Source organism: Notolepis coatsorum, assembly GCF_963971535.1.
Source record: "Notolepis coatsorum genome assembly, chromosome: 15".
NCBI lineage: Eukaryota > Metazoa > Chordata > Actinopteri > Aulopiformes > Paralepididae > Notolepis > Notolepis coatsorum.
In genome coordinates, this window is record NC_140179.1 from 98,356,615 (window position 1) to 98,379,317 (window position 22,703).

Genomic DNA, 22,703 nt, shown 5'->3' on the forward strand with positions numbered 1-22,703 from the left:
ACACACACACACACAGACAAGCACACACACACACACACACACAGACCATGTATGGCTATTAGATGCACACAAACCCTCCCCTCTCTCTCTTTTCTCTCTCTCTCTCTTTCTCTTTGTCTGAGACTGAGAGTATAAATGTTGTGTCATCATTCTATGCTAGACGCTCAGGTCGGACTGTTCTTCTTCTCTGTGTGTTCGAGTCAATAAAGACACTGTTTGAAGTCACCGTTGTCTTTTGAATCTCTGGTCAGCTGGCTCATATATATATATATCAATCTAAAGGACTTGGGCTGTTTGATACTCTTCAAATGGAGGCGCTGCTGAGATTGATTTTGGGCCAGTTGACCGACACCAAACACCAAGAAGGACCGCCGGTGAGACATGGAGAATGAAGAAAAGGGATGTTGCAGAAGATCCAGACATTCACTACCAGCTGTCTGCGGCGCGTCTTCAGCTGTGGCAGAGAGGGAGAGCAGCAGGCCCTCAGACGAGACCACCAGACGACCCTCGACCAAGAGACAGGCTGGAGGAAGCTGAGGACAGGCCGGAGATGAAGAGAGGCAGGCTGGAGGAGGAGGCAGCTAAGCCACAGGGGCCAGACCGCCGCACCATATCTCCTCCGCCCAGCGAGACCAGGCACCGCAGCCTGGTACACAGATCATCTACGACAAGAGGGAAAGAGCAGCAGTGGGAGAGACTTTGAGGCAGAGCTAAAGAGACGGGGCACCAGCTGGGGAGAGGCGGAGAGGACAGCCCAAAGACACTGAGGCAGACGACTAGAAGGGACGCCTTGCCAGCCTAGAACCTCTGTATCTGTGTACCTGAGTAAGGGGGGTTCAGGGGTTATGTGTGGTTCTTTTGAAAGTTGCAAATCTGTGTCTCTCTTTTTTCTCTCTCTCTCCTGCTCCCCCCCCCCCTCTTCTATCTCTCTTTCTCTCCTCTCTAACTGTTGTTTAGTTTTCTTCTGGTTAGGTATGATGTGTTTAATGGTTGATGATCGGCAGGTACAGGTCCATTAATGAACTTTTGTGTTGACATGTTTGATTTTAATGTCAAAAGTGGGAATTGATCGTTTTTAGTTCATTAATGTCTAGTATCTTATATCTAAGCTTATCATTTCTGTGTCTCTCTCTCTACGTCTGGATGGCCTCATCCATCTCTCTCTTTCATCCCTCGCTCAGCCCCCCCATGCCACTTGAAGAAACATGCCCCAACCCCCCTCTTTAACACACACACACACACACACACACACACACACACACACACACACACACACACACACACACACACACACACACACACACACACACACACACACACACACACACACACACACACACACACACACACACACACACACACACACACACACACACACACACACACGACAAGCACACACACACACACACACACACTCACACACACACACACACACACACACACAAGCACACACACACACACACACACACACACACACACACACACACACACACACACAAACGTGAGGAGGGGCAGACATGAACATCTCCAAAACCAGACCATGTATGGCAATGAACCACCTCCCTATATATGAACTGCCACAAGAGTATATAATGCCATGGTTGTGTCATGTATCATTCGAGAGGCTCAGCCCCGTGGAGGGCTGGTCAGACTGTTTCCCTTCTCCATGTGTTGCAGACAATAAAAAACACTGATTGAATTCAACTTTGTCTTTTGAATCTCTGTTCAGCTGGCTCATACATATCAATCCAAAGGACTTGGGCGTTTTGATACTCTTCAGTATATTATCGAGACCCGTGGCTTTGTTGTCTTGGTGATCCATGAGATCTATGCGATGGAAATGTTGACGTACGTACTGAGACGACAGAGGGAGAGGTTTGAGGAGAGCTGATGCATGAGATCTATGCGATGGAAATGTTGACGTACGCACTGAGACGACAGAGGGAGAGGTTTGAGGAGAGCTGGCAGAGATGGTGGGAGTTGGTGAGGCCCATGAGACCAGACTTTGTATCATTTAAATAGAAACGTTTGATGAAGGGGCCGTGTGTGCGAGAAAGTTGTGAATGCCCCTTTTTAGTTTTTGGGGGCCAAGCAGCGAAGCTCCGTAGGCCACCTCGAGGGATTTGACCGTTTCTTCTTATTATTCTTCTGCTATTGGAGTCTATGGCAGCCCATAGAACCGTATGGGAGAAAGTTGTGAAAATTGGCAGGCTGATTCGGGACAGTCCCCTGGACCCTGTCACCAAGTCCCATGTCCCCAGCTCTAACACTCTAGCGCCACCAACGTGTCAAAGTTGGAGGTGCATTTATGCACACAACTTTTGAAGTGTAAAGACCCCCACATAGTCAGGTGGAACGTACGCGTGTACTCGAAGCGTACTCGAAGCGTACTCGAAGCTCCAATTTTCGAACTCAGCTTCCTTAGGTAGTGTAGGCGTTGCTGAGCTTTCCCGATCACTGAGGCGGTGTTGGTGCTCCGGGACAGGGTCTCACCCACATTGAGACCCAGGAACTTGAACTCAGTGACCTCCACTACCTCGTTGTTGATGAGCAGAGGGAAGTGGTCAGTGATCTTCTGAAATCCACCATGATCTCTCTTGTTTTCTTTATGTTGAGCGCCAGGTTGTTGTTGTCACACCAGGCTGTAAGGTCTGTTACTGCCTTAAAAAAGTTTAAGCTAACAGAGTAATAGTTAGCAGTATATTAAATGTTAATGATAAAGCTAACAGAGTAATAGTTAGTAGTATATTAAATGTTAATGTTAAAGCTAACAGAGTAATAGTTAGTAGTATATTAAATGTTAATGTTAAAGCTAACAGAGTAATAGTTAGTAATATATTAAATGTAAAATCTAACAGAGTAATAGTTAGCAGTATATTAAATGTTAATGTTAAAGCTAACAGAGTAATAGTTAGTAGTATATTAAATGACTCTTTCAGTGCCACGCCTGGTTTTCCGTTTTACCGCTTGAATGCCACCATCGGCGCCAATGTTAACGTTAATATCGCCTAATCTATGTTTTAAATTATGGCTATGTGTCTAATCTGCCCATCGCATTATCAAATACTATTTTCCAGTCAGTGCTATGAAGGCAGATTGTTTTTTTATCGCGTCGTTTCCGTTTCAGAGCAGTTAGAAAAGCCCCCGTTTTGATATAAAAAACAGCTCATTCTGGAGCATTCTATGAAAATCGTCTTTTAGTGGAATATTCCACAACGTTGATATTCGTCTGCCTTTTTATCAATCGTTTTCAAATAAACGCTAGATGATCAATATTATACGTGCACGCAAGCACATTACGGCCGCGCACTGATAATCGCTCCGTTGATTTCCTCACAGACTTTTACAGTGAAACCGAAAGAGGACATTTCACAAAACAGCTTATAACTTCATCAAACTTACTCTGATTATCCTAACACTGATAACATAGAGTCCTTACCTGACATCAGATGGTATCCAACTGGTATATTCCAATTCCTGATCACCATTCGAAAAAATCGATAAGTGTATGGATCCAACGCGATACTGTAGAACTCCATGATCAACGGGGATCTGAGGTTCCAGAATGAACTGTGGTAACCCCGGCTGGATCAGTGAACTGGAAAATGTGGAGTACCGGATTTTTTTCCCCATTCATTTTCATTGAGTCCATTCCAAAATCACTTATGTCATCTGGGAGACGACAGGGGGCGCTTTTTTCCACAGTGATCGTCGGCGCCCCTCGGCTATACTCGGGTAGGCTCGGGTGATGCAATAATTTTTCAGATCAAAAAAATAAATAAAAAAATAAAATCAGAGAAATCTCGTGAGTGGCACGCAACCACCTATAAAAAAACCCGAGAAATCTCGTGAGTGGCACTGAAAGAGTTAATGTTACAGCTAACAGAGTAATAGTTAGTAATATATTAAATGTAAAATCTAACAGAGTAATAGTTAGCAGTATATTAAATGTTAATGTTAAAGCTAACAGAGTAATAGTTAGTAGTATATTAAATGTTAATGTTAAAGCTAACAGAGTAATAGTTAGTAATATATTAAATGTAAAATCTAACAGAGTAATAGTTAGCAGTATATTAAATGTTAATGTTAAAGCTAACAGAGTAATAGTTAGTAGTATATTAAATGTTAATGTTAAAGCTAACAGAGTAATAGTTAGTAATATATTAAATGTAAAATCTAACAGAGCAATAGTTAGCAGTATATTAAATGATGTTAATGTTAAAGCTAACAGAGTATAGTGGTACATAAAATGTTAATGTTAAAGCTAACAGAGTAATAGTTAGTAGTATATTAAATGTTAAAGCTAACAGGGGGGTTGGCTGGATAGGAGAGCATGCAATGATCCTTTAGGACAGAAGAAAAAATTATGAGTGAACACAAAGAATGACTAATAAAGAAAATATGAATGTAGAATGTCACTAGGATACATGAGGAACTGAAAGCCTTGTCATACACTACTTAGACAACAATCCGGTGAGAGAGGTTATGAACTGATGGGAGACTGAAGGCAGGTGAATGACATGAGCTGACGATAATGGAAGCAGGAAGATGTCCATATTAGGAAATCCCGGGAAGCTGCTCATGCCTGTGCCTTAATTAATCCCACATGCACACACACACACAGGGAGAACAGAGACTGAACAATAATCAGGTACTGCTGCTAGGGCATGGTTAAGAGCATGACATTAAATTGCTTGTATGTGTGTTTGTGTGTGTGTGTGTGTGTGTGTGTGTGTGTGTGTGTGTGTGTGTGTGTGTGTGTGTGTGTGTGTGTGTGTGTGTGTGTGTGTGTGTGTGTGTGTGTGTGTGTGTGTGTGTGTGTGTGTGTGTGTGTGTGTGTGTGTGTGTGTGTGTGTGTGTGTGTGCATGCGTGGTATGCAAGAGTCTGTTTATGTGTGTGCGCACGAATGTGCTCTGCCGTGCGTATGAACTGAGCAGCACCCCCGTCACATTAACATTACCGACATGAGCGCCGTGCAGCATTACAGAGAATTAAGTGGCTGACTAACTTAAGCTCTCACTGCATTAATTAAAGCAGTTCACACTGATGGCACTGCTTTGGCGAGGGCGAGGCAGGCCCGGTTCTTGCCATATGCGGACTATGCGGTTGCATAGGGCCCCTGAAGCCACCAGGGGGCCCCATAAAATGCCATAAAAAAATATATATTATATGTGACCAGACGTGACCAAACCCAACTTGTTGCGGCAAATAACATTGCTCAGAAATGGCGAAAATGTCTGGCATTTCAGAATATAGGTAAAAATCGAAATATTGTTTTTTTGACTGCTTTGACATATTCTATATATGTTCCATTATTTGCAAAATTTAAGACAACTTGTAAATGAGTTAATTATTGTTATTTGTCCGATAGTATGTGTCCCAAAATAACTAGATCGCTGGGCTGCATGGGTGTGGTCTGTCTGCGTGTGTTATTCATGCGTTAATCACAGGTACTTAGAGAGGTGTTGAAGCACACACAAGGATAGCTCTCCTTTCTTAATAGCAGAGAGAACGAAATGTTAAATTACACTTATCTTAACGTTATAGCTATAAGTTATAGCAACTTAACTTGTGACCAACGCCAGTGTCTATCGAACTGACTCCGAAAAGACCGTTCATCATAAAACGCGAGTCGTGTCATTTTGTCATTAAACAACATTAAATCACATTTAGAATGTCACTAATTTTATGAGCGAACAAATTTCGTTCAAGTGGATTTAATGCAACCTAATGTCATAAGAAAGTAAATTAATTTCATTCATTTTGACGATGTTCCATTTCGTGAGGAAAGGGGGGGGTTTGCGATGTGTTTGCTCAAAATAAAGTACCAAACATTTGCACATGCAACAAAGAAAATAGGCCTTTACAATATTCAAAAGAAAATAGGGAAAACTCAAAGAAAATAACAAACAACTTAGGTATTTTATTTCTTTTTGATCTGACGTCAGCATTTTCCACAGGCACTTCACGTTCATTCACGTTTAACGTTGGGTCTATGAGTTTCATTCGTATCCACATTTTCCTTTTCAGCCATTGTTATGCTTTATTGTCATTAAGGGGGACCCTGCTTTTCTTTATCATAAATCAATCAATAGAGACCATAATAGATCCCCAATTATCATATCATGGGGTATCATTGGAAAGCCACACTCATTGGCTACGACCCTGTGCAAAGATTTTCGAGATCGCCAAATGATTGATGGAGCTAGAGCCCCGGGAGTCGGGGTGGTAATGTGTACTTTTGCGTACTTTGGGGCACGCCTCACATATCGGCATGTAACTTGAGAACCGCTGAACGGATTTTGTCACCTGAAAGGGAAATCGACAGGCAACAAATAGGGCTTTAATTCTATCTATATATTGTATTAAAAGAAATGCGCACCCGAGCCACTAGAGGTCGGCAAAGAATCATCCACATGTGGGCCCTTGGATGTTAAGAGGTCAATGTTTTTAAATATTTTCTTTGTAGCCAAGAGTAAAGACCATAACCCTATCAAAAACAGTAGTCAAAGTGTATATTTTAATTTTTACCGATGTTTTATACGATTTATCGGAAATACAAATGTATCGGAAAATGCTAATTATCGTAAAAACCGCAAGGAAATGACTACATCCAGATTCAACCCTGCCATTGGAAAGAGGAGCATTTTCCCTATCCATAGATGTATGATTTGGCCATAATAAGGTCAAGGTCAAGTTCAAGGTCAAATATGAATTTATAATTAAAATCGATTATCATTCATTACTGTATCTACAAATCCTTCTGTTTAATCATCTTCCCGCGGTTCATTTGCTTAGATCTTTTGTACACATGATCTCAATAAGGTGGTGAATGAGCTCAGCGAGCATTTTCTCCTACCCGTATACATTTTTGATCAAAGATGCAAAAACCATAAATCATAATTTATATTCTCCTTTGTTTCATCACAATTTACTCAAGCCTAGTAACAGACACAATGTTTCTGACACTGGAAATACATACCCCCAGGTCCCTAGATGTTCCTAGATACCAAGAACATGCAAATTGACCTTGCAGAAGTGGAGCAATCTTCCATTTACTTAGGCATGTACCTAGCTTATCAGGTTAAACATCCACTTATAAACAGCTGTCCTTATTTTAATGTTGCGCTTTGTTATTGCGCGGCTTGAATCCGCGGCAGTAAGCCAGATAAACAAATTTATTAACGTGCCTTTCAAGATGGGCTCCTTGAGTTAAGTTCCACACTTTATTCATAAGCTAATTTATTCCACTTCCAGCATTATACTATACTGTATTGCAACATCCACAACATGCGGCACAAGCCTTTTTCCATAGAAATCCACGTTGTCACAATGCAGAAAGTCAATGCGGTCCTTCCTTATTCACTCTGAAGTCCGTGATTTGTAAACTCATTCACAGAAGGTTATTGATTGATTGATTGATTGAAAATTGTATTAACAGATTGCAGAATGGGTACAATACAGTACAGCTCAATACACACAATTGTTAAGGGGATGCAGAGCAGAGAAAGACTTTCGTCTTGTTTACATCAGGGTCCCCCATTTCAATTCATAATACATAATATACATACTAGGTCCATATAATACAGTATATAAATACTAGGTCCATATAATACATTATATAAATAATAGGTCCATATAATACAGTATACCAATACTAGGTCCATATAATATATCATATAAATACTACAGTAGGTCCATATAATACAGTATATACAGTATATATATACTGAGTCCATATAATACATTATATAAATCATAGGTCCACATATAATACATCATATGAATACTAGGTCCTGGACTCCTGGTCCACATAATACAGTATATAAATACTAGGTCCTCCTTATAATACATTTACATTTACATTTAGTCATTGTGCTAACGCTTTTATCCACTTTTAGACTTACAAGGTCTGTATGACAAGTCATCAGGAAGGGCACAACTCTATCAGCTGAGTAACAATGTTCATCAAAGTGTTGAGTGCTACAGTGTGGGTTAGTATATTACAACAAGTCTATATAATACATTATATAAATATGAGGTCCATATAGGCCTAATACTTGGAGATTGATACATAGCAGGGAAATATAATATATAATTTCTTGCCACAACCCATGCTGTTCCTCATACTAGCTCTGGATAGTGTCATAATCACGGCGAGAGCCTTCTTCACTCCTCCTCATCCTCCCCCCACATTTACCACAGAAGCCCCACACCTTCTTCACTCCTCCTCATCCTCTCCCACATTCACAACGGAAGCCTCACACCCATATATGGGCACCACCCCTTCACACACTGTCAAGCTCCTCACTCAACTCGGCTGTACCTCATCCCCTGATTCACACGCTGCCAGGCACCTCACTCAACACAGCTGTCCATCATCCCCTGATCAGCAAGACACTACGGCCATGTCCCCACGTATCTGGATCTTTTGCCAAACACACATTTTCTTCCACGTTTGGGCCTTTCATCCACACATAAACAGTGTTTTCAGAAACATAAACGGAGATTTTCGTAAACGCATTTTAAAGTGAAGGTTTTCCAAAATATCGGTTCAGTGGATCCGTGCAGCCACTGTAAACGCATAGTCTAGATAAACGATGACGCCACAGCTCACTACGCATGCTCAGACTGTTGTTCTATCTATGGCAATAGGCGCCCGTAGCCTTGAAGCGCATGCAGGTAATAAGATGGACAGCGTCTGGTGCTGAAATGACAGACAGAAATAGCATGTAGTTTCTTCCCCCTCGAATGTATATATTTTTGATCTCTGCCTCTTAAGCAGTACTGTATATTTGTATATCTTGTATATCATAAATGTCTGGATGTAACAGTACTGTATACTCCAGTGCAGACAGATTCGGCCATCAGACGCTGCCTGCGTGTAATAGGGCATTTTAGTTATTTAGTTAGGCCTACTGGACATTTTCGTTTACATATGTAGATTTTTCATTTTTGTTTATTTATTAAGTCAATATAAACCGTGTTTCGAACGTTTTTGAAGTTGTTAAATACACGATTTTGATTTATTTAAGTGGCGAGTGACGTTTTTTCATCCGCATTTTTCTCGAGAGATATCATACAATGTCAATGTTGAGACCTTGAGATCACAATATCGTGATTCCGAAACAAAATAAGGCGAGGCATTATCACAAACTGTTGCAAAGATATTTAATGTTTTGCTAAACATGTCTAGTTTTGCGCCCGGCTTCAGTTAAAAGCCAAATTGCATTCTAAATTTAGTTAATAGACTCGCGACAGAAGAGGTCTGCACCTGATGCTCTCTGATGTTGCGGATTGTTGAGGATGTTGGCATCACACGTGAACAGTACAATCTAATTAATGAATGTCTTGTTGTAATTAGTATATAGTTTGCCCAACAGGTCCTTAGCGTGGGGTTGTGTATATATTGTGGTGCTCTACTTCAGGGGAATCACGTTCAATCATACTGCGACCTGGTTGGACTATGGCTAACTTAAACATCTTGATCTGGAATTCAGGGGGGTTTAATATTCAACATAAGCGCACAAGTGTACTTACATGGATGAAAAGACAGGAGGTCGATGTGGCTTTGCTGAGTGAAACGCATCTTTTAAAGGCTGACAGTGCTAAACTTGCAAACAAATTTTATCATAATATAGGCTCCTCCTCTTTTAGCACTAGATCCCGGGGGTAGCCATAGTGGCTAAGTGGAAGCTGAATATTAAACTATTAGACGTGTGGTCGGATGCTGAAGGACGAATCACTATAGTGAAAATGGAATACACTAACAGGAAAATTGCTCTTATAGCTGCATACGCCCCTAATGTGTATGAGGCACAATTTTATACTGCACTCACTACAGAGATGCTGAAACTACCTGAGTACTCATTCATAGTGGGTACTGATTTCAATGCCATGTGGGATCCATTGATTGATAAATCCGGAGATGCTGTAACCCACGATCAAAAGCAGGCGTCCGCGGTCCTACGTGGCTGGTCTAAAGACACGGGGGTTATGGATATGTGGCGGGTACTCAACCCAACTTCGCGAGACAACTCTTTCTTCTCCGCAAGACATAAAACTTTCTCCAGAATTGATTATGTCTTCTCCTCCCCTAGGCTATTCGATAGTTTTGACGTTGACTTGAAGCCCATTGCACTGTCAGACCACAAATACATCCTCCTTAAGGGTTCACTCAGCAAAATGACGTCTCGTGCCCCTAGATGGCGCTTTAACTCAACACTGCTGAAGAACGAGGAATTTAATCTACAATTTAAAGAGAAGCTCATTGAATTCGTGCAGTTTAATGCTGGTTCAGTACAGGACCCCAGAACTTTGTGGAATGCGGTCAAAGGGTTTATTAGGAGTAATACCACGCTATTTGCTTCCAATCTCCGCAAGGGGCGTCTCTCCAAGTTGGTGGAATTGGAGGAGCTGCATAAAACAATGATGTCTTCTATGCAGCGCAAATATTCTAACCGACTGGAGCTCCAAATTAAAGTAGTGAAAAAGGAGATTAACTCCATTTTAAGACAACAGTCTGAATTTCAAATGCACAGAACAAGACAACACTATTACTTTCATGGCTCTAGACCAAGTCACCTACTGGCTATGAGGATACGGGCCAGCGATCAATTTGCGGATATCCCTGCCATTTAGAACCAACAGGGGGAGATAACCACCAACCCCAAAAAAATCAATGATACATTTAGCTCATTTTACTCCAACCTGTACGAGTCGGAAGTGGTCTTTGATCATGCCAAGCTGGAGGACTATCTTAGTCAAATTAACCTACCACAAATCTCAGAGGAGGACGCAAAGTGGTTAGCTGAACCTATCACACTAGATGAACTCAGGGAAGCAATTGCGGGCATGCAACGGGGCAAGGCTCCTGGATGGGATGGCATTCCACCGGAACTCTATACTGCGTTTTGGGATATACTTGGTCCCTTATTACTTTCAATGATTTTACACTCAGTCGAGGAGGGCAACTTCTATATGGCACTTATATCTGTTCTACTCAAGAAAGATAAGGACCCCACGGAATGTGGCAGCTATAGACCCTTAAGTCTTCTCGGAGCCAATCTCAAGCTATATGCTAAGGTGCTAGCCATCCGACTTCAAAAGCACATGACGTTTCTGGTCAACCCCGATCAGACTGGCTTTATAAGAGGCCGTCTGGTCACGGATAATATCAGACGGTTACTACACGTGATTGACGCCAGTAAGGATGTTGCAACCCCTACGGCCGTCATGTCCTTAGACGCGATGAAGGCCTTTGACAGACTGGAGTGGTCGTATTTATGGGCAGTACTAGGAAGGATGGGATTGGGCGAGGGTTTCATTCACATGATCAAAGTTCTCTACACAGGCCTGTCTGCCATGATCTTGACAGGGAAGCTTTGCTCACCACTATTCGCTGTTTCGCGCTCTTCTAGACAGCGTTGTCCTCTTAGCCCAGGACTCTTTGCTCTTTCACTCGAACCCCTAGCGCAGTACATAAGGCAATCACGAGTTATATCCCCTGTGTCAATTAAGGGCACACATCACCATATCAGCTTAAACGCGGATGATGTACTCCTATTTATGCAGAACCCGGCCGTCTCTCTGCCCTACCTTCTCCAAGTAATAGATGACTTTGGCAACCTATCTGGATTTAAGATCAACTGGCCAAAATCAGCCTTCCTTCCACTCAACGAGGCTGCGAAGGCAACCCTCCTTCCAGCAAATATTCTCATGGTAGATCACTTTAAATGCCTTGGGGTTGAAATATTCCCGACTGTTAACCAGACTGTAAAGTATAACTACTCCAGCTTGGGTGACAGGATTGCGAAGGATTTTGACAGGTGGTCCAAATTAAAGAACTCATTACAGGCCCGCGCCTCAATAATTAAGATGAATGTCTTACCTAGAATAAATTGTATTAGCTCCATGCTTCCGTTGTCTCCTCCTGTTGGTTACTGGCAAAAACTGCACTCTGCTGCATATAAATTCGTCTGGAATAACAAACGCCAACGCTTAAAGAGAACCACTGCACAGAGGAGTAAATTGGACGGGGGTTTGGCATTTCCGGACTTCAAATATTATTTCCAAGCATACTCTCTAAGACCTCTTATCACGTGGTTTGACGCTCATGCGGCTGTTTCCTGTTGTCCATTGGAGGAGGAGATGGTGTCCCCACACAGACTTCAAGATATCGTGTATACCAACATCTCAATTAAACAATGCAAATTACGATTTGGCCCTCTGATCACACATGTGATCCAGATTTGGCGTGATACCCAGAGAACTTGCACTAACCGCCATAAATGGCACACGCACTCCCCACTGTTCAATAACAATTTGCTTCTTATTGGACAACGACCCATTAGATTCCCCAGATGGGAGGGGAAGGGTATCCATGTATTGAGGGATATTTTCACGATTCTGGTATCCGGTCTTTTCAGGACCTATCCAACGAATTTGATCTCCCCGGTAGTTCCTTTTTCTTTTATTTACAAATGAGGGCAGCTCTAAAGGCTCACGGAGTCCCATGGGACGCTCCACCAGAACGACAGCGGTTTCACAAATTATTTTATGACAGAGAGACATCGAGAGGCTTCGTCTCTGACTTTTATCGGCACTTACTTACGGACTCATATAAAGACCTACCCTTAGATACGATTTGGAGAAAGGATATTCCTCAGTTGGATATAGATTTTGATTGGGATGCGGTATGGGAAAATATTAGGCTATCATCACGCAACCCAGATCACCAACAGATCCATCTAAATGTTGTTCATAGGACTTATTTGACCCCCAGGCGATTGAACCTAATGGGTCTCAGGCCTGACTCTCGATGTACCTTGTGTCCAGACAGTGCCATTGGAACATATATGCATATGTACTGGGAATGCCCTCCTGTTGAGATCTTCTGGGAAAATGTCACCACTCAGTTATCAGAGATTTTCTCTCTAACCATACCGGCCTTGCCTTCTGTTTTGCTGTTAAATGATGTTTCTCAGTTGCCGACCTCTGTACAAGTAAAGAGACTCATTTTGGCTGGTCTGACCGCTGCCAAAAAGCTGCTTGCCTTACGCTGGATACAACCAGATAAGTTATGTCCGAAGGTATGGATTCTCACCTATCTTGATGTTATTTATTTGGAGATTTCCACTGCACGTGTCATAGGTGTTAATGAGGCCACAATCGCGGTCTGGTGGGCTGTGGTGGAAAAAACGAAAAGAACGCATATGACTCTGGAAGTTGAGTACTGAATAAGTTATTATATTGATGTCTCACGTTGGGGTCCTGGGGCGAGAGGGGGGGGGGGGGGGCGGGGCGAATATTCATGTATGTTGATGGTTATGGTGTTTTTTGTATTTTTGTTTTGTTTATTATTTTTCATTCAATATTGATCCTATGTATATTTTCGGACCCCCTTCTGATCTGGGTCTGGTGATCGTGGGCTCGGACTGGGGGGGAGGCGCGGTTCGGGGTCTCTGCGGGTCGAGGCACTAAAGAAGCGTGGTGCTTTGGCTAAACTGGGGTTGTGGCTTGCGGTTGTCGGGCCTGGAGGTGGAGGGGGCTCGGTAAGCACTTTTTATAGGATATATTTTATTTTATTTGGTATACTTTTACTGGATGACAACCTTTTTGTCTAATCAATCAGTGTTGTGTTAGTTTATGTTTTTGGATGCCTTTTATGTATTATTGTTATTATTGTGTTGTGAGTTGTGTTGTTTCATTTTTGAAAAAATTGAAAATAAAAAGATTTGGTCAAAAAAAATTTATGATCATTTAATTTTTATTTTAACACTGTCGTGTGGACGAGGATTTTTTTTTTAACGGAGCCTGAAAATATCCGTTTGGCAAAAGATCCAGATACGTGGGGGCATGGCCTACATCTACCGGCAGATTCTGACCAGACCTCGTTGTGGTGTTAAACTAGCTACCTAGGACCTCTGCTCCAGTGCACCTCCCTGCCTGGACATCTTGTGCTGCACAAGGAGTGATCTCTCTCTCTTCCTCGACACAGACCTGTGTCTTCTGCCCACAGCTGCACAGGGAGTGCACCTGCCCTCATCCCCCCAAGAAACATTCCCTATACCTGTCTGTTGCACATTCCTGCCTGTTCAACTGTCTGCTTGGGGAATACTATTAAAACACCCTAAAATGCTCCATTCTCTCTTCTCCTGTGTTCAGCTATTGGGCCTAAACCCATTCTCACAGATAGTTAACCACAAGTCAAAAAGTCAATGGGGTCAAGCACCTGTCTGTACAAGCTAACTGAGGCACACTGAAATCTACTTTGTGTGCACTGTGAAAGTAAGGAGCTTGACCCCATTGACTTTGGTAAGTAGGAAATAGGAACCAAAAATCGAAACTATACCTTTAACTAAAGAATATACTCTTCTTTAACCTCTTCAACCTCCTTCCTAAAAATATAGTCTGCTCTGGTACACTACTGATAATGGTACACTAAGACCACTTATTAAATTAAAACAGACATAATCCTTTCACTACCACACTACAGAAGGTTAACCGTTCACTACCACACTACAGAAGGTTAACGATTCACTACCACACTACAGAAGGTTAACTTTACACTACCACACACATTTTTAAATGAACGATCATGACTTTTCCTTTTTCCTCTATGGGTGTTGTGTTTGCAGTGCCGACTGGCCCATTTAGTCCACTCCGATCGGCCCACTTTGGTAGGGTAGGGCTGAAAAAGTTAGATGTAAAAATGAAAATTGCCACAGAAAGATGCTTAAAAATAGCCTACTAGCTCTTGCAGTGATTTCAGTCATCTCCCAGGCTACATGGTCTGTACGGCGGGCCGGTGTGGGCCAGTGTGAGTCGGTGTGTGGGCCACTAATGTGGGCCGGTATGTGGGCCGGTGTGTGGGCCGGTGTGTGGGCCAGTGTGTGGGCCAGTGTGTGAGTCGGTGTGTGGGCCACTAATGTGGGCCGGTGTGTGGGCTGGTGTGTGGGCTGGTGTGTGGGCCACTAATGTGGGCCAGTATGTGGGCCGGTGTGTGGGCTGGTGTGTGGGCCAGTGTGTGGGCCGGTGTGTGGGCCAGTGTGTGGGCTGGTGTGTGGGCCGGTGTGTGGGCCAGTGTGTGAGTCGGTGTGTGGGCCACTAATGGGCCAAATCAGATAACACGGACGATTGCTTCTACTGTGCGAGCTGCCTGCCATTGCTGTTTGAATGAAGATTTGCTTCTGTGTCGTCTAAGGCTGACCCCTATTAGTCGAATAGTCGACTAATCGATCAAAAGGAGCCGTAGTCGACTGCCAACCTCTTAGTCTAATGCAAAAAATATATAAAAAATTGGAATTTTTTATTTGATTTATTTAACATTTTTGTATCATTCTTTCCAAAAGAAAAAAGGCCCAGAAGCGTGGCTAACACTAATGACACGCATACCAGAGGCTAACTGCCTAAGAAAAAAAGCACAGAGGCACTGAAAGAGGATTTCACCCATCTAATGAACACACTAGACTAGACAAATATCAAGATGTATCCATCAGTGGACCAATTGCATGCTTTTGCAGAGGACAATAAGCCTTTTGTCGACTCCTTCAGACATTAAGCACCCCCACAGCCCAAATGGAATGATAAAAAAAAGATATATTATACTTCTTTTTTTTCCAACTTTTTTTTTCATAGTCAACTAATAGTCCACTATCGGCTAATTTCGGCCAATCAAAGTCGACTATCCAAATCCTTAGTCGGGGACAGCCCTTGTCGTGCTTAGTGAACAACGTGAGGCTGCCTGGAGATATAGTTCTAAGGTGGAAGAGCTGATCAGCAGAGGGAAGCAGTAATCTAACAACTGAGAATTTCAAACAGTAGGTTTCCTTCTTTCAGATTTTTGATACACTGTTTCTCCATCAAGAAAGGTTTTTCATAATTTGGATGGCATTTTACTAACTTCAGTGTCAACCAAGAATGATATGCAATTAGAAATTGGCCCCTGTAAAAAAAAGAAATGGTGGAGCTGAAAAAGCTAGAATTAAAAAACAAAAACAACAAGTGACTTGCTGCGAAACATGCTGGTGATGTAGAGTAGTCAAGTCAAGTCAAGAGTTTTAATTGTCACGGCATACAAGTATACAATGAAATGCGGGTGGTCTTGCCCGCAACGATGTGCAATACAGTGGTACAACATATAATAGAATCCAATAAAAAACAACATTGTGCAATAAACAGGTAACAGGTAACATGGTGTGACAGTTTAATTGGGGGAGAGACAGAGAGAGAGTGACAGACAGACAGACAGACAGACAGACAGACAGACAGACAGACCGACCCACCCACCCACCCACCCACCCACCCACCCACCCACCCACCCACCGACCGACCGACCGACCGACCGACCGACCGACCGACCGACCGACCGACCGACCGACCGACCCACCCAGCGAACAGGCTCTTGGAATGGGTGTCTGGGAGGAAGTGGGGGGTCTTTCGATGTTGATTAAACGGCAAGCAACTAATGTCATGAGTGCAAAATTAAAGGACAATAAATCGAATCGAACTGAAATTGTGTAGCACAGACCTTTCTATGGATCAAAACCTCAATATTATTATGTTGTAGTTAATACTTCATGTATCATTAATCCCTAGGCAAAAGAAAAGAAAACGTATGACAATGACAGGAAGTAACGGTGTGTGTGTGTGTGTGTGTGTGTGTGTGTGTGTGTGTGTGTGTGTGTGTGTGTGTGTGTGTGTGTGTGTGTGTGTGTGTGTGTGTGTGTGTGTGTGTGTGTGTGTGTGTGTGTTGGCAGCCGGGCAATTTGGAGAAGACGCTGCTATCTGTACCCATGGGCTGTGTGTTGATTGTCAGGTTCATCATCCGTGTGAGTCTGTAACTTTGATTGCCACTGTGGCACGATTGTATCCGAATAATCCCACAATGTACAAGTCCACTGTTAATATTTGTGTCCTTTAAACCTTGTTTTTATGTGGACATAAATAAAATATTCTAAATGTGTGTGTGTGTGTGTGTGTGTGTGGTGTGTGTGTGTGTGTGTGTGTGTGTGTGTGTGTGTGTGTGTGTGTCTGTGTGTGTGTGTGTGTGTGTGTGTGTGTGTGTGTGTGTGTGTGTGTGTGTGTGTGTGTGCGTGTGCGTGCGTGCGTGCGTGCTTGCGTGCGTGCGTGCGTGGTGTGCACTGTGCACGAGTGCACATCTAGGGGCGGGTGTAGATTTGGTCTCCCTGATGTTGACTCCTTAGCCACAGCCTTGGGTTGTTTAATACTGGACGAGTGTTTCATAACGGCCGTTGTGTGGGCCAGTTGCGGAGCCGGTGCGTGGGCTGGTGCGTCTGAATGTCCCGGGCTGAATTGTGTCCCAATCCGCCCCTGCACAAGACAGAGTCATTGTCATAACAAAAGAGCCTGACTAGAACGCTGCCAGGTGTTAATTGCCCCAGAGAGAGGGGGGCCGTGGATTACAATGCATTCTGGGTAGTGTTGTAGTTTTTTAACACTGTAAGTGTAAACTGTCAAGGCCATTTTTCTCTGAATACGTTTTGTGATATCACCATGATTCATAGGAAGTCGCTTGAAAAGTATCCCACCAAAATGTTAAAGTGATGGCTTATTTTGAAGGTATGAATCTGTACTTTCATAATATGTTAAAAAAAATTATTGAAGATGCCTCAACAAGACCCTACTGGCTGGCCCGATATTTCCTTTTTTTTATTCACTCAATACACTGTATACTGTAACTAGAGAGGTGGGCGTGACCACTTTACCTGGTTATATACTAGAGAGGTGGGCATGGCTAGGTGAATGGTAGGTGCATGAAAAGTTATTTCAACGAACGCCCACAGGCGCGAGCATAGTCCAATAGGCGAAGCAAGACGCTTTGCCAGTAATGACATAACTAGGATTATAACCTTTGATATACAGGTGATAAACATCAGTGTTTCTACACTCCTCATCAACCGACACACGCCTGCTCCAGATAAAACCCACAGCTCGTACTGAAGGAGTAGGACTAGCTTTAGACAAACACAGGAAGGACTAGTGGAGCCAAAGCTATATATTTAGGTTATGGTATTATATATGAATGTTTATATGTTTATTTTTATATCCTTACATTGAAACGGCATTAGGAATGTTGATTGGATTTAGATAAAGTCATTGAACCGTCTTATTTGTCATAATAGAACATTCTAGAACATTTGTGATGTCATAATAGAACATTGGTGATGAGTCATAGCTGAACGTTCTAGAACATTGGAGATGTCATCGTATGATGTCATGACCGAACCTTCTAGAACGTTTGTGTATCTATTTTATATTCAGCAATGCTCTCTGCCAGGTCAGTGTGCATTTTGAAACAGTGCTGAGCAGTATTGAACCGATAGACTAAACCGCATAGATTTTCGGCTTTCCAGTGCAGAGGAATTTTCATGTGTCGAGTCGGCAGTGATTTGGAGACTGGGAAAATACAGTTTTCTTACCTTGTAGTAGTAACGTGAATATTTAGGAAAATAACTAATGTGTGTGCCCTCATATGCCCTCATAACTAGTGATCAAAAAGTGACTTCAACCAGGTGCTGACTGAATCTAAGTAAGTTTATAACAAAAGTTAAAGTAAACTTCAGGGAGCTTTCCAGAGGAGGGAGTGTTACTGAGAGACAAAATGGCTTCGTCTCATTGTGAAGAGGATCTGTCTTGTTCCGTGTGCCAAGACATCTACACAGATCCTGTCATCTTGTTGTGTAGCCACAGCTTCTGTAAAGCCTGTCTGCAACAATACTGGAGAGACAGAGAAGACAAGAACTGTCCACTTTGTAGGAAAGTCTCTTCAATGTTATATCCTGCTTGTAACTTGGCTTTGAAGAACCTGTGTGAGGCCTTCAAGGAGAAAAGCCAGGGACCTCCAGCAGGTCCTTTGGTGTTCTGCAGTCTGCACAGTGAGAAACTCAAGCTCTTCTGTCTGGATGACCTGCTCCAGCTCATCTGTGTGTTGTCCTCCAGAAAACACAAGAGCCACAACTGCTGCCCCATAGAGGAAGCTTCAGAGGATCACAAGGTATGGCAAAATCATTATTATATTAATCAGTAATATATCTTTTATTACATATTATACTCAATACAACCAGTATTCACATTGTTGCACGTTGTTAATGAATACAGAAACATTAGACAATCAGAAACAATTAGATGGGATTAGATTCAGACACTGTTTTGGAGTTGATTTATTTTTGTCCCATGGATGAGGTGTGGAGAGTCTGTGCAGTGGGAGACAATGTCCATGTGGTGATCAAGTCATGTGTGGGAGTCAATGTCAGTGTGGGAGTCAATGTCAGTGTGGGAGTCAATGTCAATGTGGGAGTCAATGTCAGTGTGGGAGTCAATGTCAGTGTGGGAGTCAATGTCAGTGTGGGAGTCAATGTCAGCATTGGAGTCAATGTCAGTGTGGGAGTCAATGTCAGTGTGGGAGTCAATGTCAGCGTGGGAGTCAATCTCAGTGTGGGAGTCAATCTCAGCATGGGAGTCAATGTCAGCATGGGAGTCAATGTCAGTGTGGGAGTCAATCTCAGCGTGGGAGTCAATCTCAGCATGGGAGTCAATCTCAGCGTGGGAGTCAATGTCAGTGTGGGAGTCAATGTCAGTGTGGGAGTCCTTCTCAGCGTGGGAGTCAATGTCAGTGTGGGAGTCCATGTCAGCATGGGAGTCAATGTCAGTGTGGGAGTCAATGTCAGTGTGGGAGTCAATGTCTGTGTGGGAGTCCAGGGTGGCCTGGGTGGCAAACGTACTCCAGTCCGTGTGTTGAAACCGGTGCTGCAGGGGGAGACTTGCATCTTTCAAGTGAAATACATCATGAATGAATGAATTCCATTGCAGAAGCAGCTCCAGGCTCCACTGAAGACCTTACGTGACAAGCTACAGGCCTTTAAAGAAATCAAACAAACATGCGTCCACACAGCAGAACACGTAAAGGTACAAATATGCTGTATTAATGATCAATTATTTACTGTAAGGTTGTAGCTGCACTCAACCTGCACACAGTAAAAATAAGTGACCTATTGTACATTTGTAGTCCATTGTGGGAGAGACATGATTTTTAACCCCCTGTATATTTCAGTTAGTTAGATAGTAAATGATAACTACCTTATTGTATAGTTAGTTAGATAGTAAATTATATTGACTTATTTCCTTAAACTTATTTGTTTACACTGCTTGTGTTGTTTTTACCACCTGTACCCCCCCCCCCTCCATCCCCATGCTGCTATGATGCCTGAATTTCCCCAAGGGGATCAATAAAGGAATATCTTATCTTATAATCTCCAGGTCCAGGCCCTGCACACAGAGAAGCAGATTGAGGAAGAGTTTAAGAAGCTTCTCCAGTTTCTCCACAAGGAAAAGGAGGCCAGGGTAGCTGCACTGAAGGAGGAAGAGGAGCAGAAGAGCCAGATGATGAAGGAGAAGATTGAGGGGCTGGATAGACAGATGTCAACCCTTTCAGACACAATCAGAGCCATAGAGCAGGAGCTGAATAGTGAACACATCTCCTTCCTGCAGGTCAGGACTGGGCTCTCTTCAGTTCATAGGGAATGATGCTGAGGATGTTTAGTACACTGTAAAAACTGGGATTGGGGTTTATTCATATTTATTAAATAAGTATAAGTAACCTATACATAATAAAAAAGACCACACCGTGCCGTTTGAAATAGAATTGAGCTGAATTCAATGCATTTGAACCATTTATGAATTGCATTTACACAGTTTTAGTTTAATACAATTAGCTGATAGTTTAAAAGTGACCAGATGATGCTCAGTTTTTTACAGTGTAGTGTTTAACTTGATCTGTCTTTACCTCCATAGAACTATAAGACCACACTGAAAAGGTAAGTGATTTATCTCTCTTTTTGTCGCTCTCTATCTCTCTCTCATCTCTATCTCTTTCTATCTCTCTTTTTCTCAATTTCTCTCTCTTTCTATCTTTCTCTCCTTTCTCTCTCTCTCCTTTCTCTCTGACTCTCTTTCCCTGACTGCTCCCATGTTAATCCTTTCACCGCCACACTACCAAAACGGTTAACCCTTTCACTGCGACAATACACAGAAGGTTAACCCTTTCACTGCCACACGACAGAAGGTTAACCCCCCTTGGGCGGCTAGGTGGCGCTTCCCACCAACGCAGGAGATGCTGGGTTCGAGCCCAGCTTGGCTGGTCGTTCATACTAATACAATTGGCAGTATTAGGGGGTGGGAAGCTGGTGGGTGGGGATCGGACGTTGTGGACAGCGACTCCTACAAGTCGGTTGGTGCGCCTGCACAGTAGAATCAGGAAGTGACAAGGGTGGCGTGTCCCTCCCACACCAAGATGCGACGGCTGCTTCCTCAAGTACCGGAGGGGACACGTGATGTAAGGCTTCGTCCACATTGCAGCCGGCTTGTGGGAGGCATGGTCTAACAGCGTTCGAGACAGGGGAGGGTAGAATTGGACGATACGAAATTGGGGACGGGAGAAAAATAGAAAAATGGGGAGAAAAAAGTAGATCAAAAAAAAAAGAAGGTTAACCCTTTACTATCACACAACTGACGGTCGTAAAGGGTTAAGCTTCTGTTGTGTGGCAGTGAAAGGGTTAACAGGCGTCGTTGTTCACACCGGCCGCGGGCGGGCGGGCGACTCGCGGGCGAGAAGCAAAGTTCTTTTTCCGCTCCGGTTGGATTCAGAGGCGTGCGCCACGCGCATTTTCACAGAAATACACTCAATGCATTATTACCACACATATAGATGTTGTTCAACCAGCTAATGTGTCTGTATCTTTCCCAATACAAATAAACCATATTACTATACTTTTTCAGGAGTACATCACACTGATCATCATTCTAAAATTCATTCTAACATTCTAATTAATGAGATAATAACGGGTTATACATGCAAAATGGACTGGAAATCTTTATTTTTATTTGTATTATCTTCAAACGGGGACTGACTTCAACTTCAACTTCAACTTCAAATTACTTTATTTTCCTTTGGGAACTTCATTTGTGCAGTGGTTGAAAGACAAACATACAGTCACAATACATAGACACTCACCACTATAAACATAGTTAAAACTACAGTAAAAATACCACTATATAAAAAAACACCAACTACATTAAAACTACAGTACTTAAAGCATGATATATTAGAATCCATGTGGAGCAGTTCTATATGTATATAAATAATAAATAATAGTAGGCATTTACATCTGTTCCAAGTAAATCCGCGCGCTTCTGCTCTGAAGTAAACAGCCATGCGAGCTGTTCTCGCATGAAACCCACGCGTGCCCCTCTCTCTCTCTCTCTCTCTCTCTCTCTCTCTCTCTCTCTCTCTCTCTCTCTCTCTCTCTCTCTCTCTCTCTCTCTCTCTCTCTCTCTCTCTCTCTCTCTCTCAATTCAATTCAATTCAATTCAATTCAAATGGCTTTATTGGCATGACGTACTTCTACATGTTGCCAAAGCAAATGATTAATATTAAACATAGACATGGATTACAAAACAGATATCAAAGTACATACAAAATATCATCATAAAATAAAACATCAAATATTACAGCATATAAAACAGTAACTACTGGATTGTCAAGAGAGGTACTGTACGAACATTGAACTGTATAAAATGCTGTGTTTACTGTATTTTGTAAATGTGTGTGTTTGGCTATTGAGAACTGTTACGACCCTGGCTCAGGGGCACGCAACCTATGTGCAAACCAACACCAAAACCC

General features: G+C 42.7%; 1 protein-coding gene across 1 annotated transcript in view; it reads left to right on the forward strand.

Moving 5' to 3' along the window:
* Positions 1-388: 388 nt before the first annotated feature.
* LOC311242151 (E3 ubiquitin-protein ligase TRIM35-like) overlaps positions 389-22,703 on the forward strand; it is a gene marked incomplete at both ends in the record, with an annotated part of 28,035 nt that continues 5,720 nt past the window's right edge. Inside the window, 4 exons of the mRNA XM_084331103.1 lie at positions 389-649; positions 18,828-19,019; positions 20,282-20,512; positions 20,816-20,838. Coding sequence (XP_084187229.1) covers positions 389-649; positions 18,828-19,019; positions 20,282-20,512; positions 20,816-20,838 — 707 coding nt within the window. The remainder of the gene's footprint in view (positions 650-18,827; positions 19,020-20,281; positions 20,513-20,815; positions 20,839-22,703) is intronic.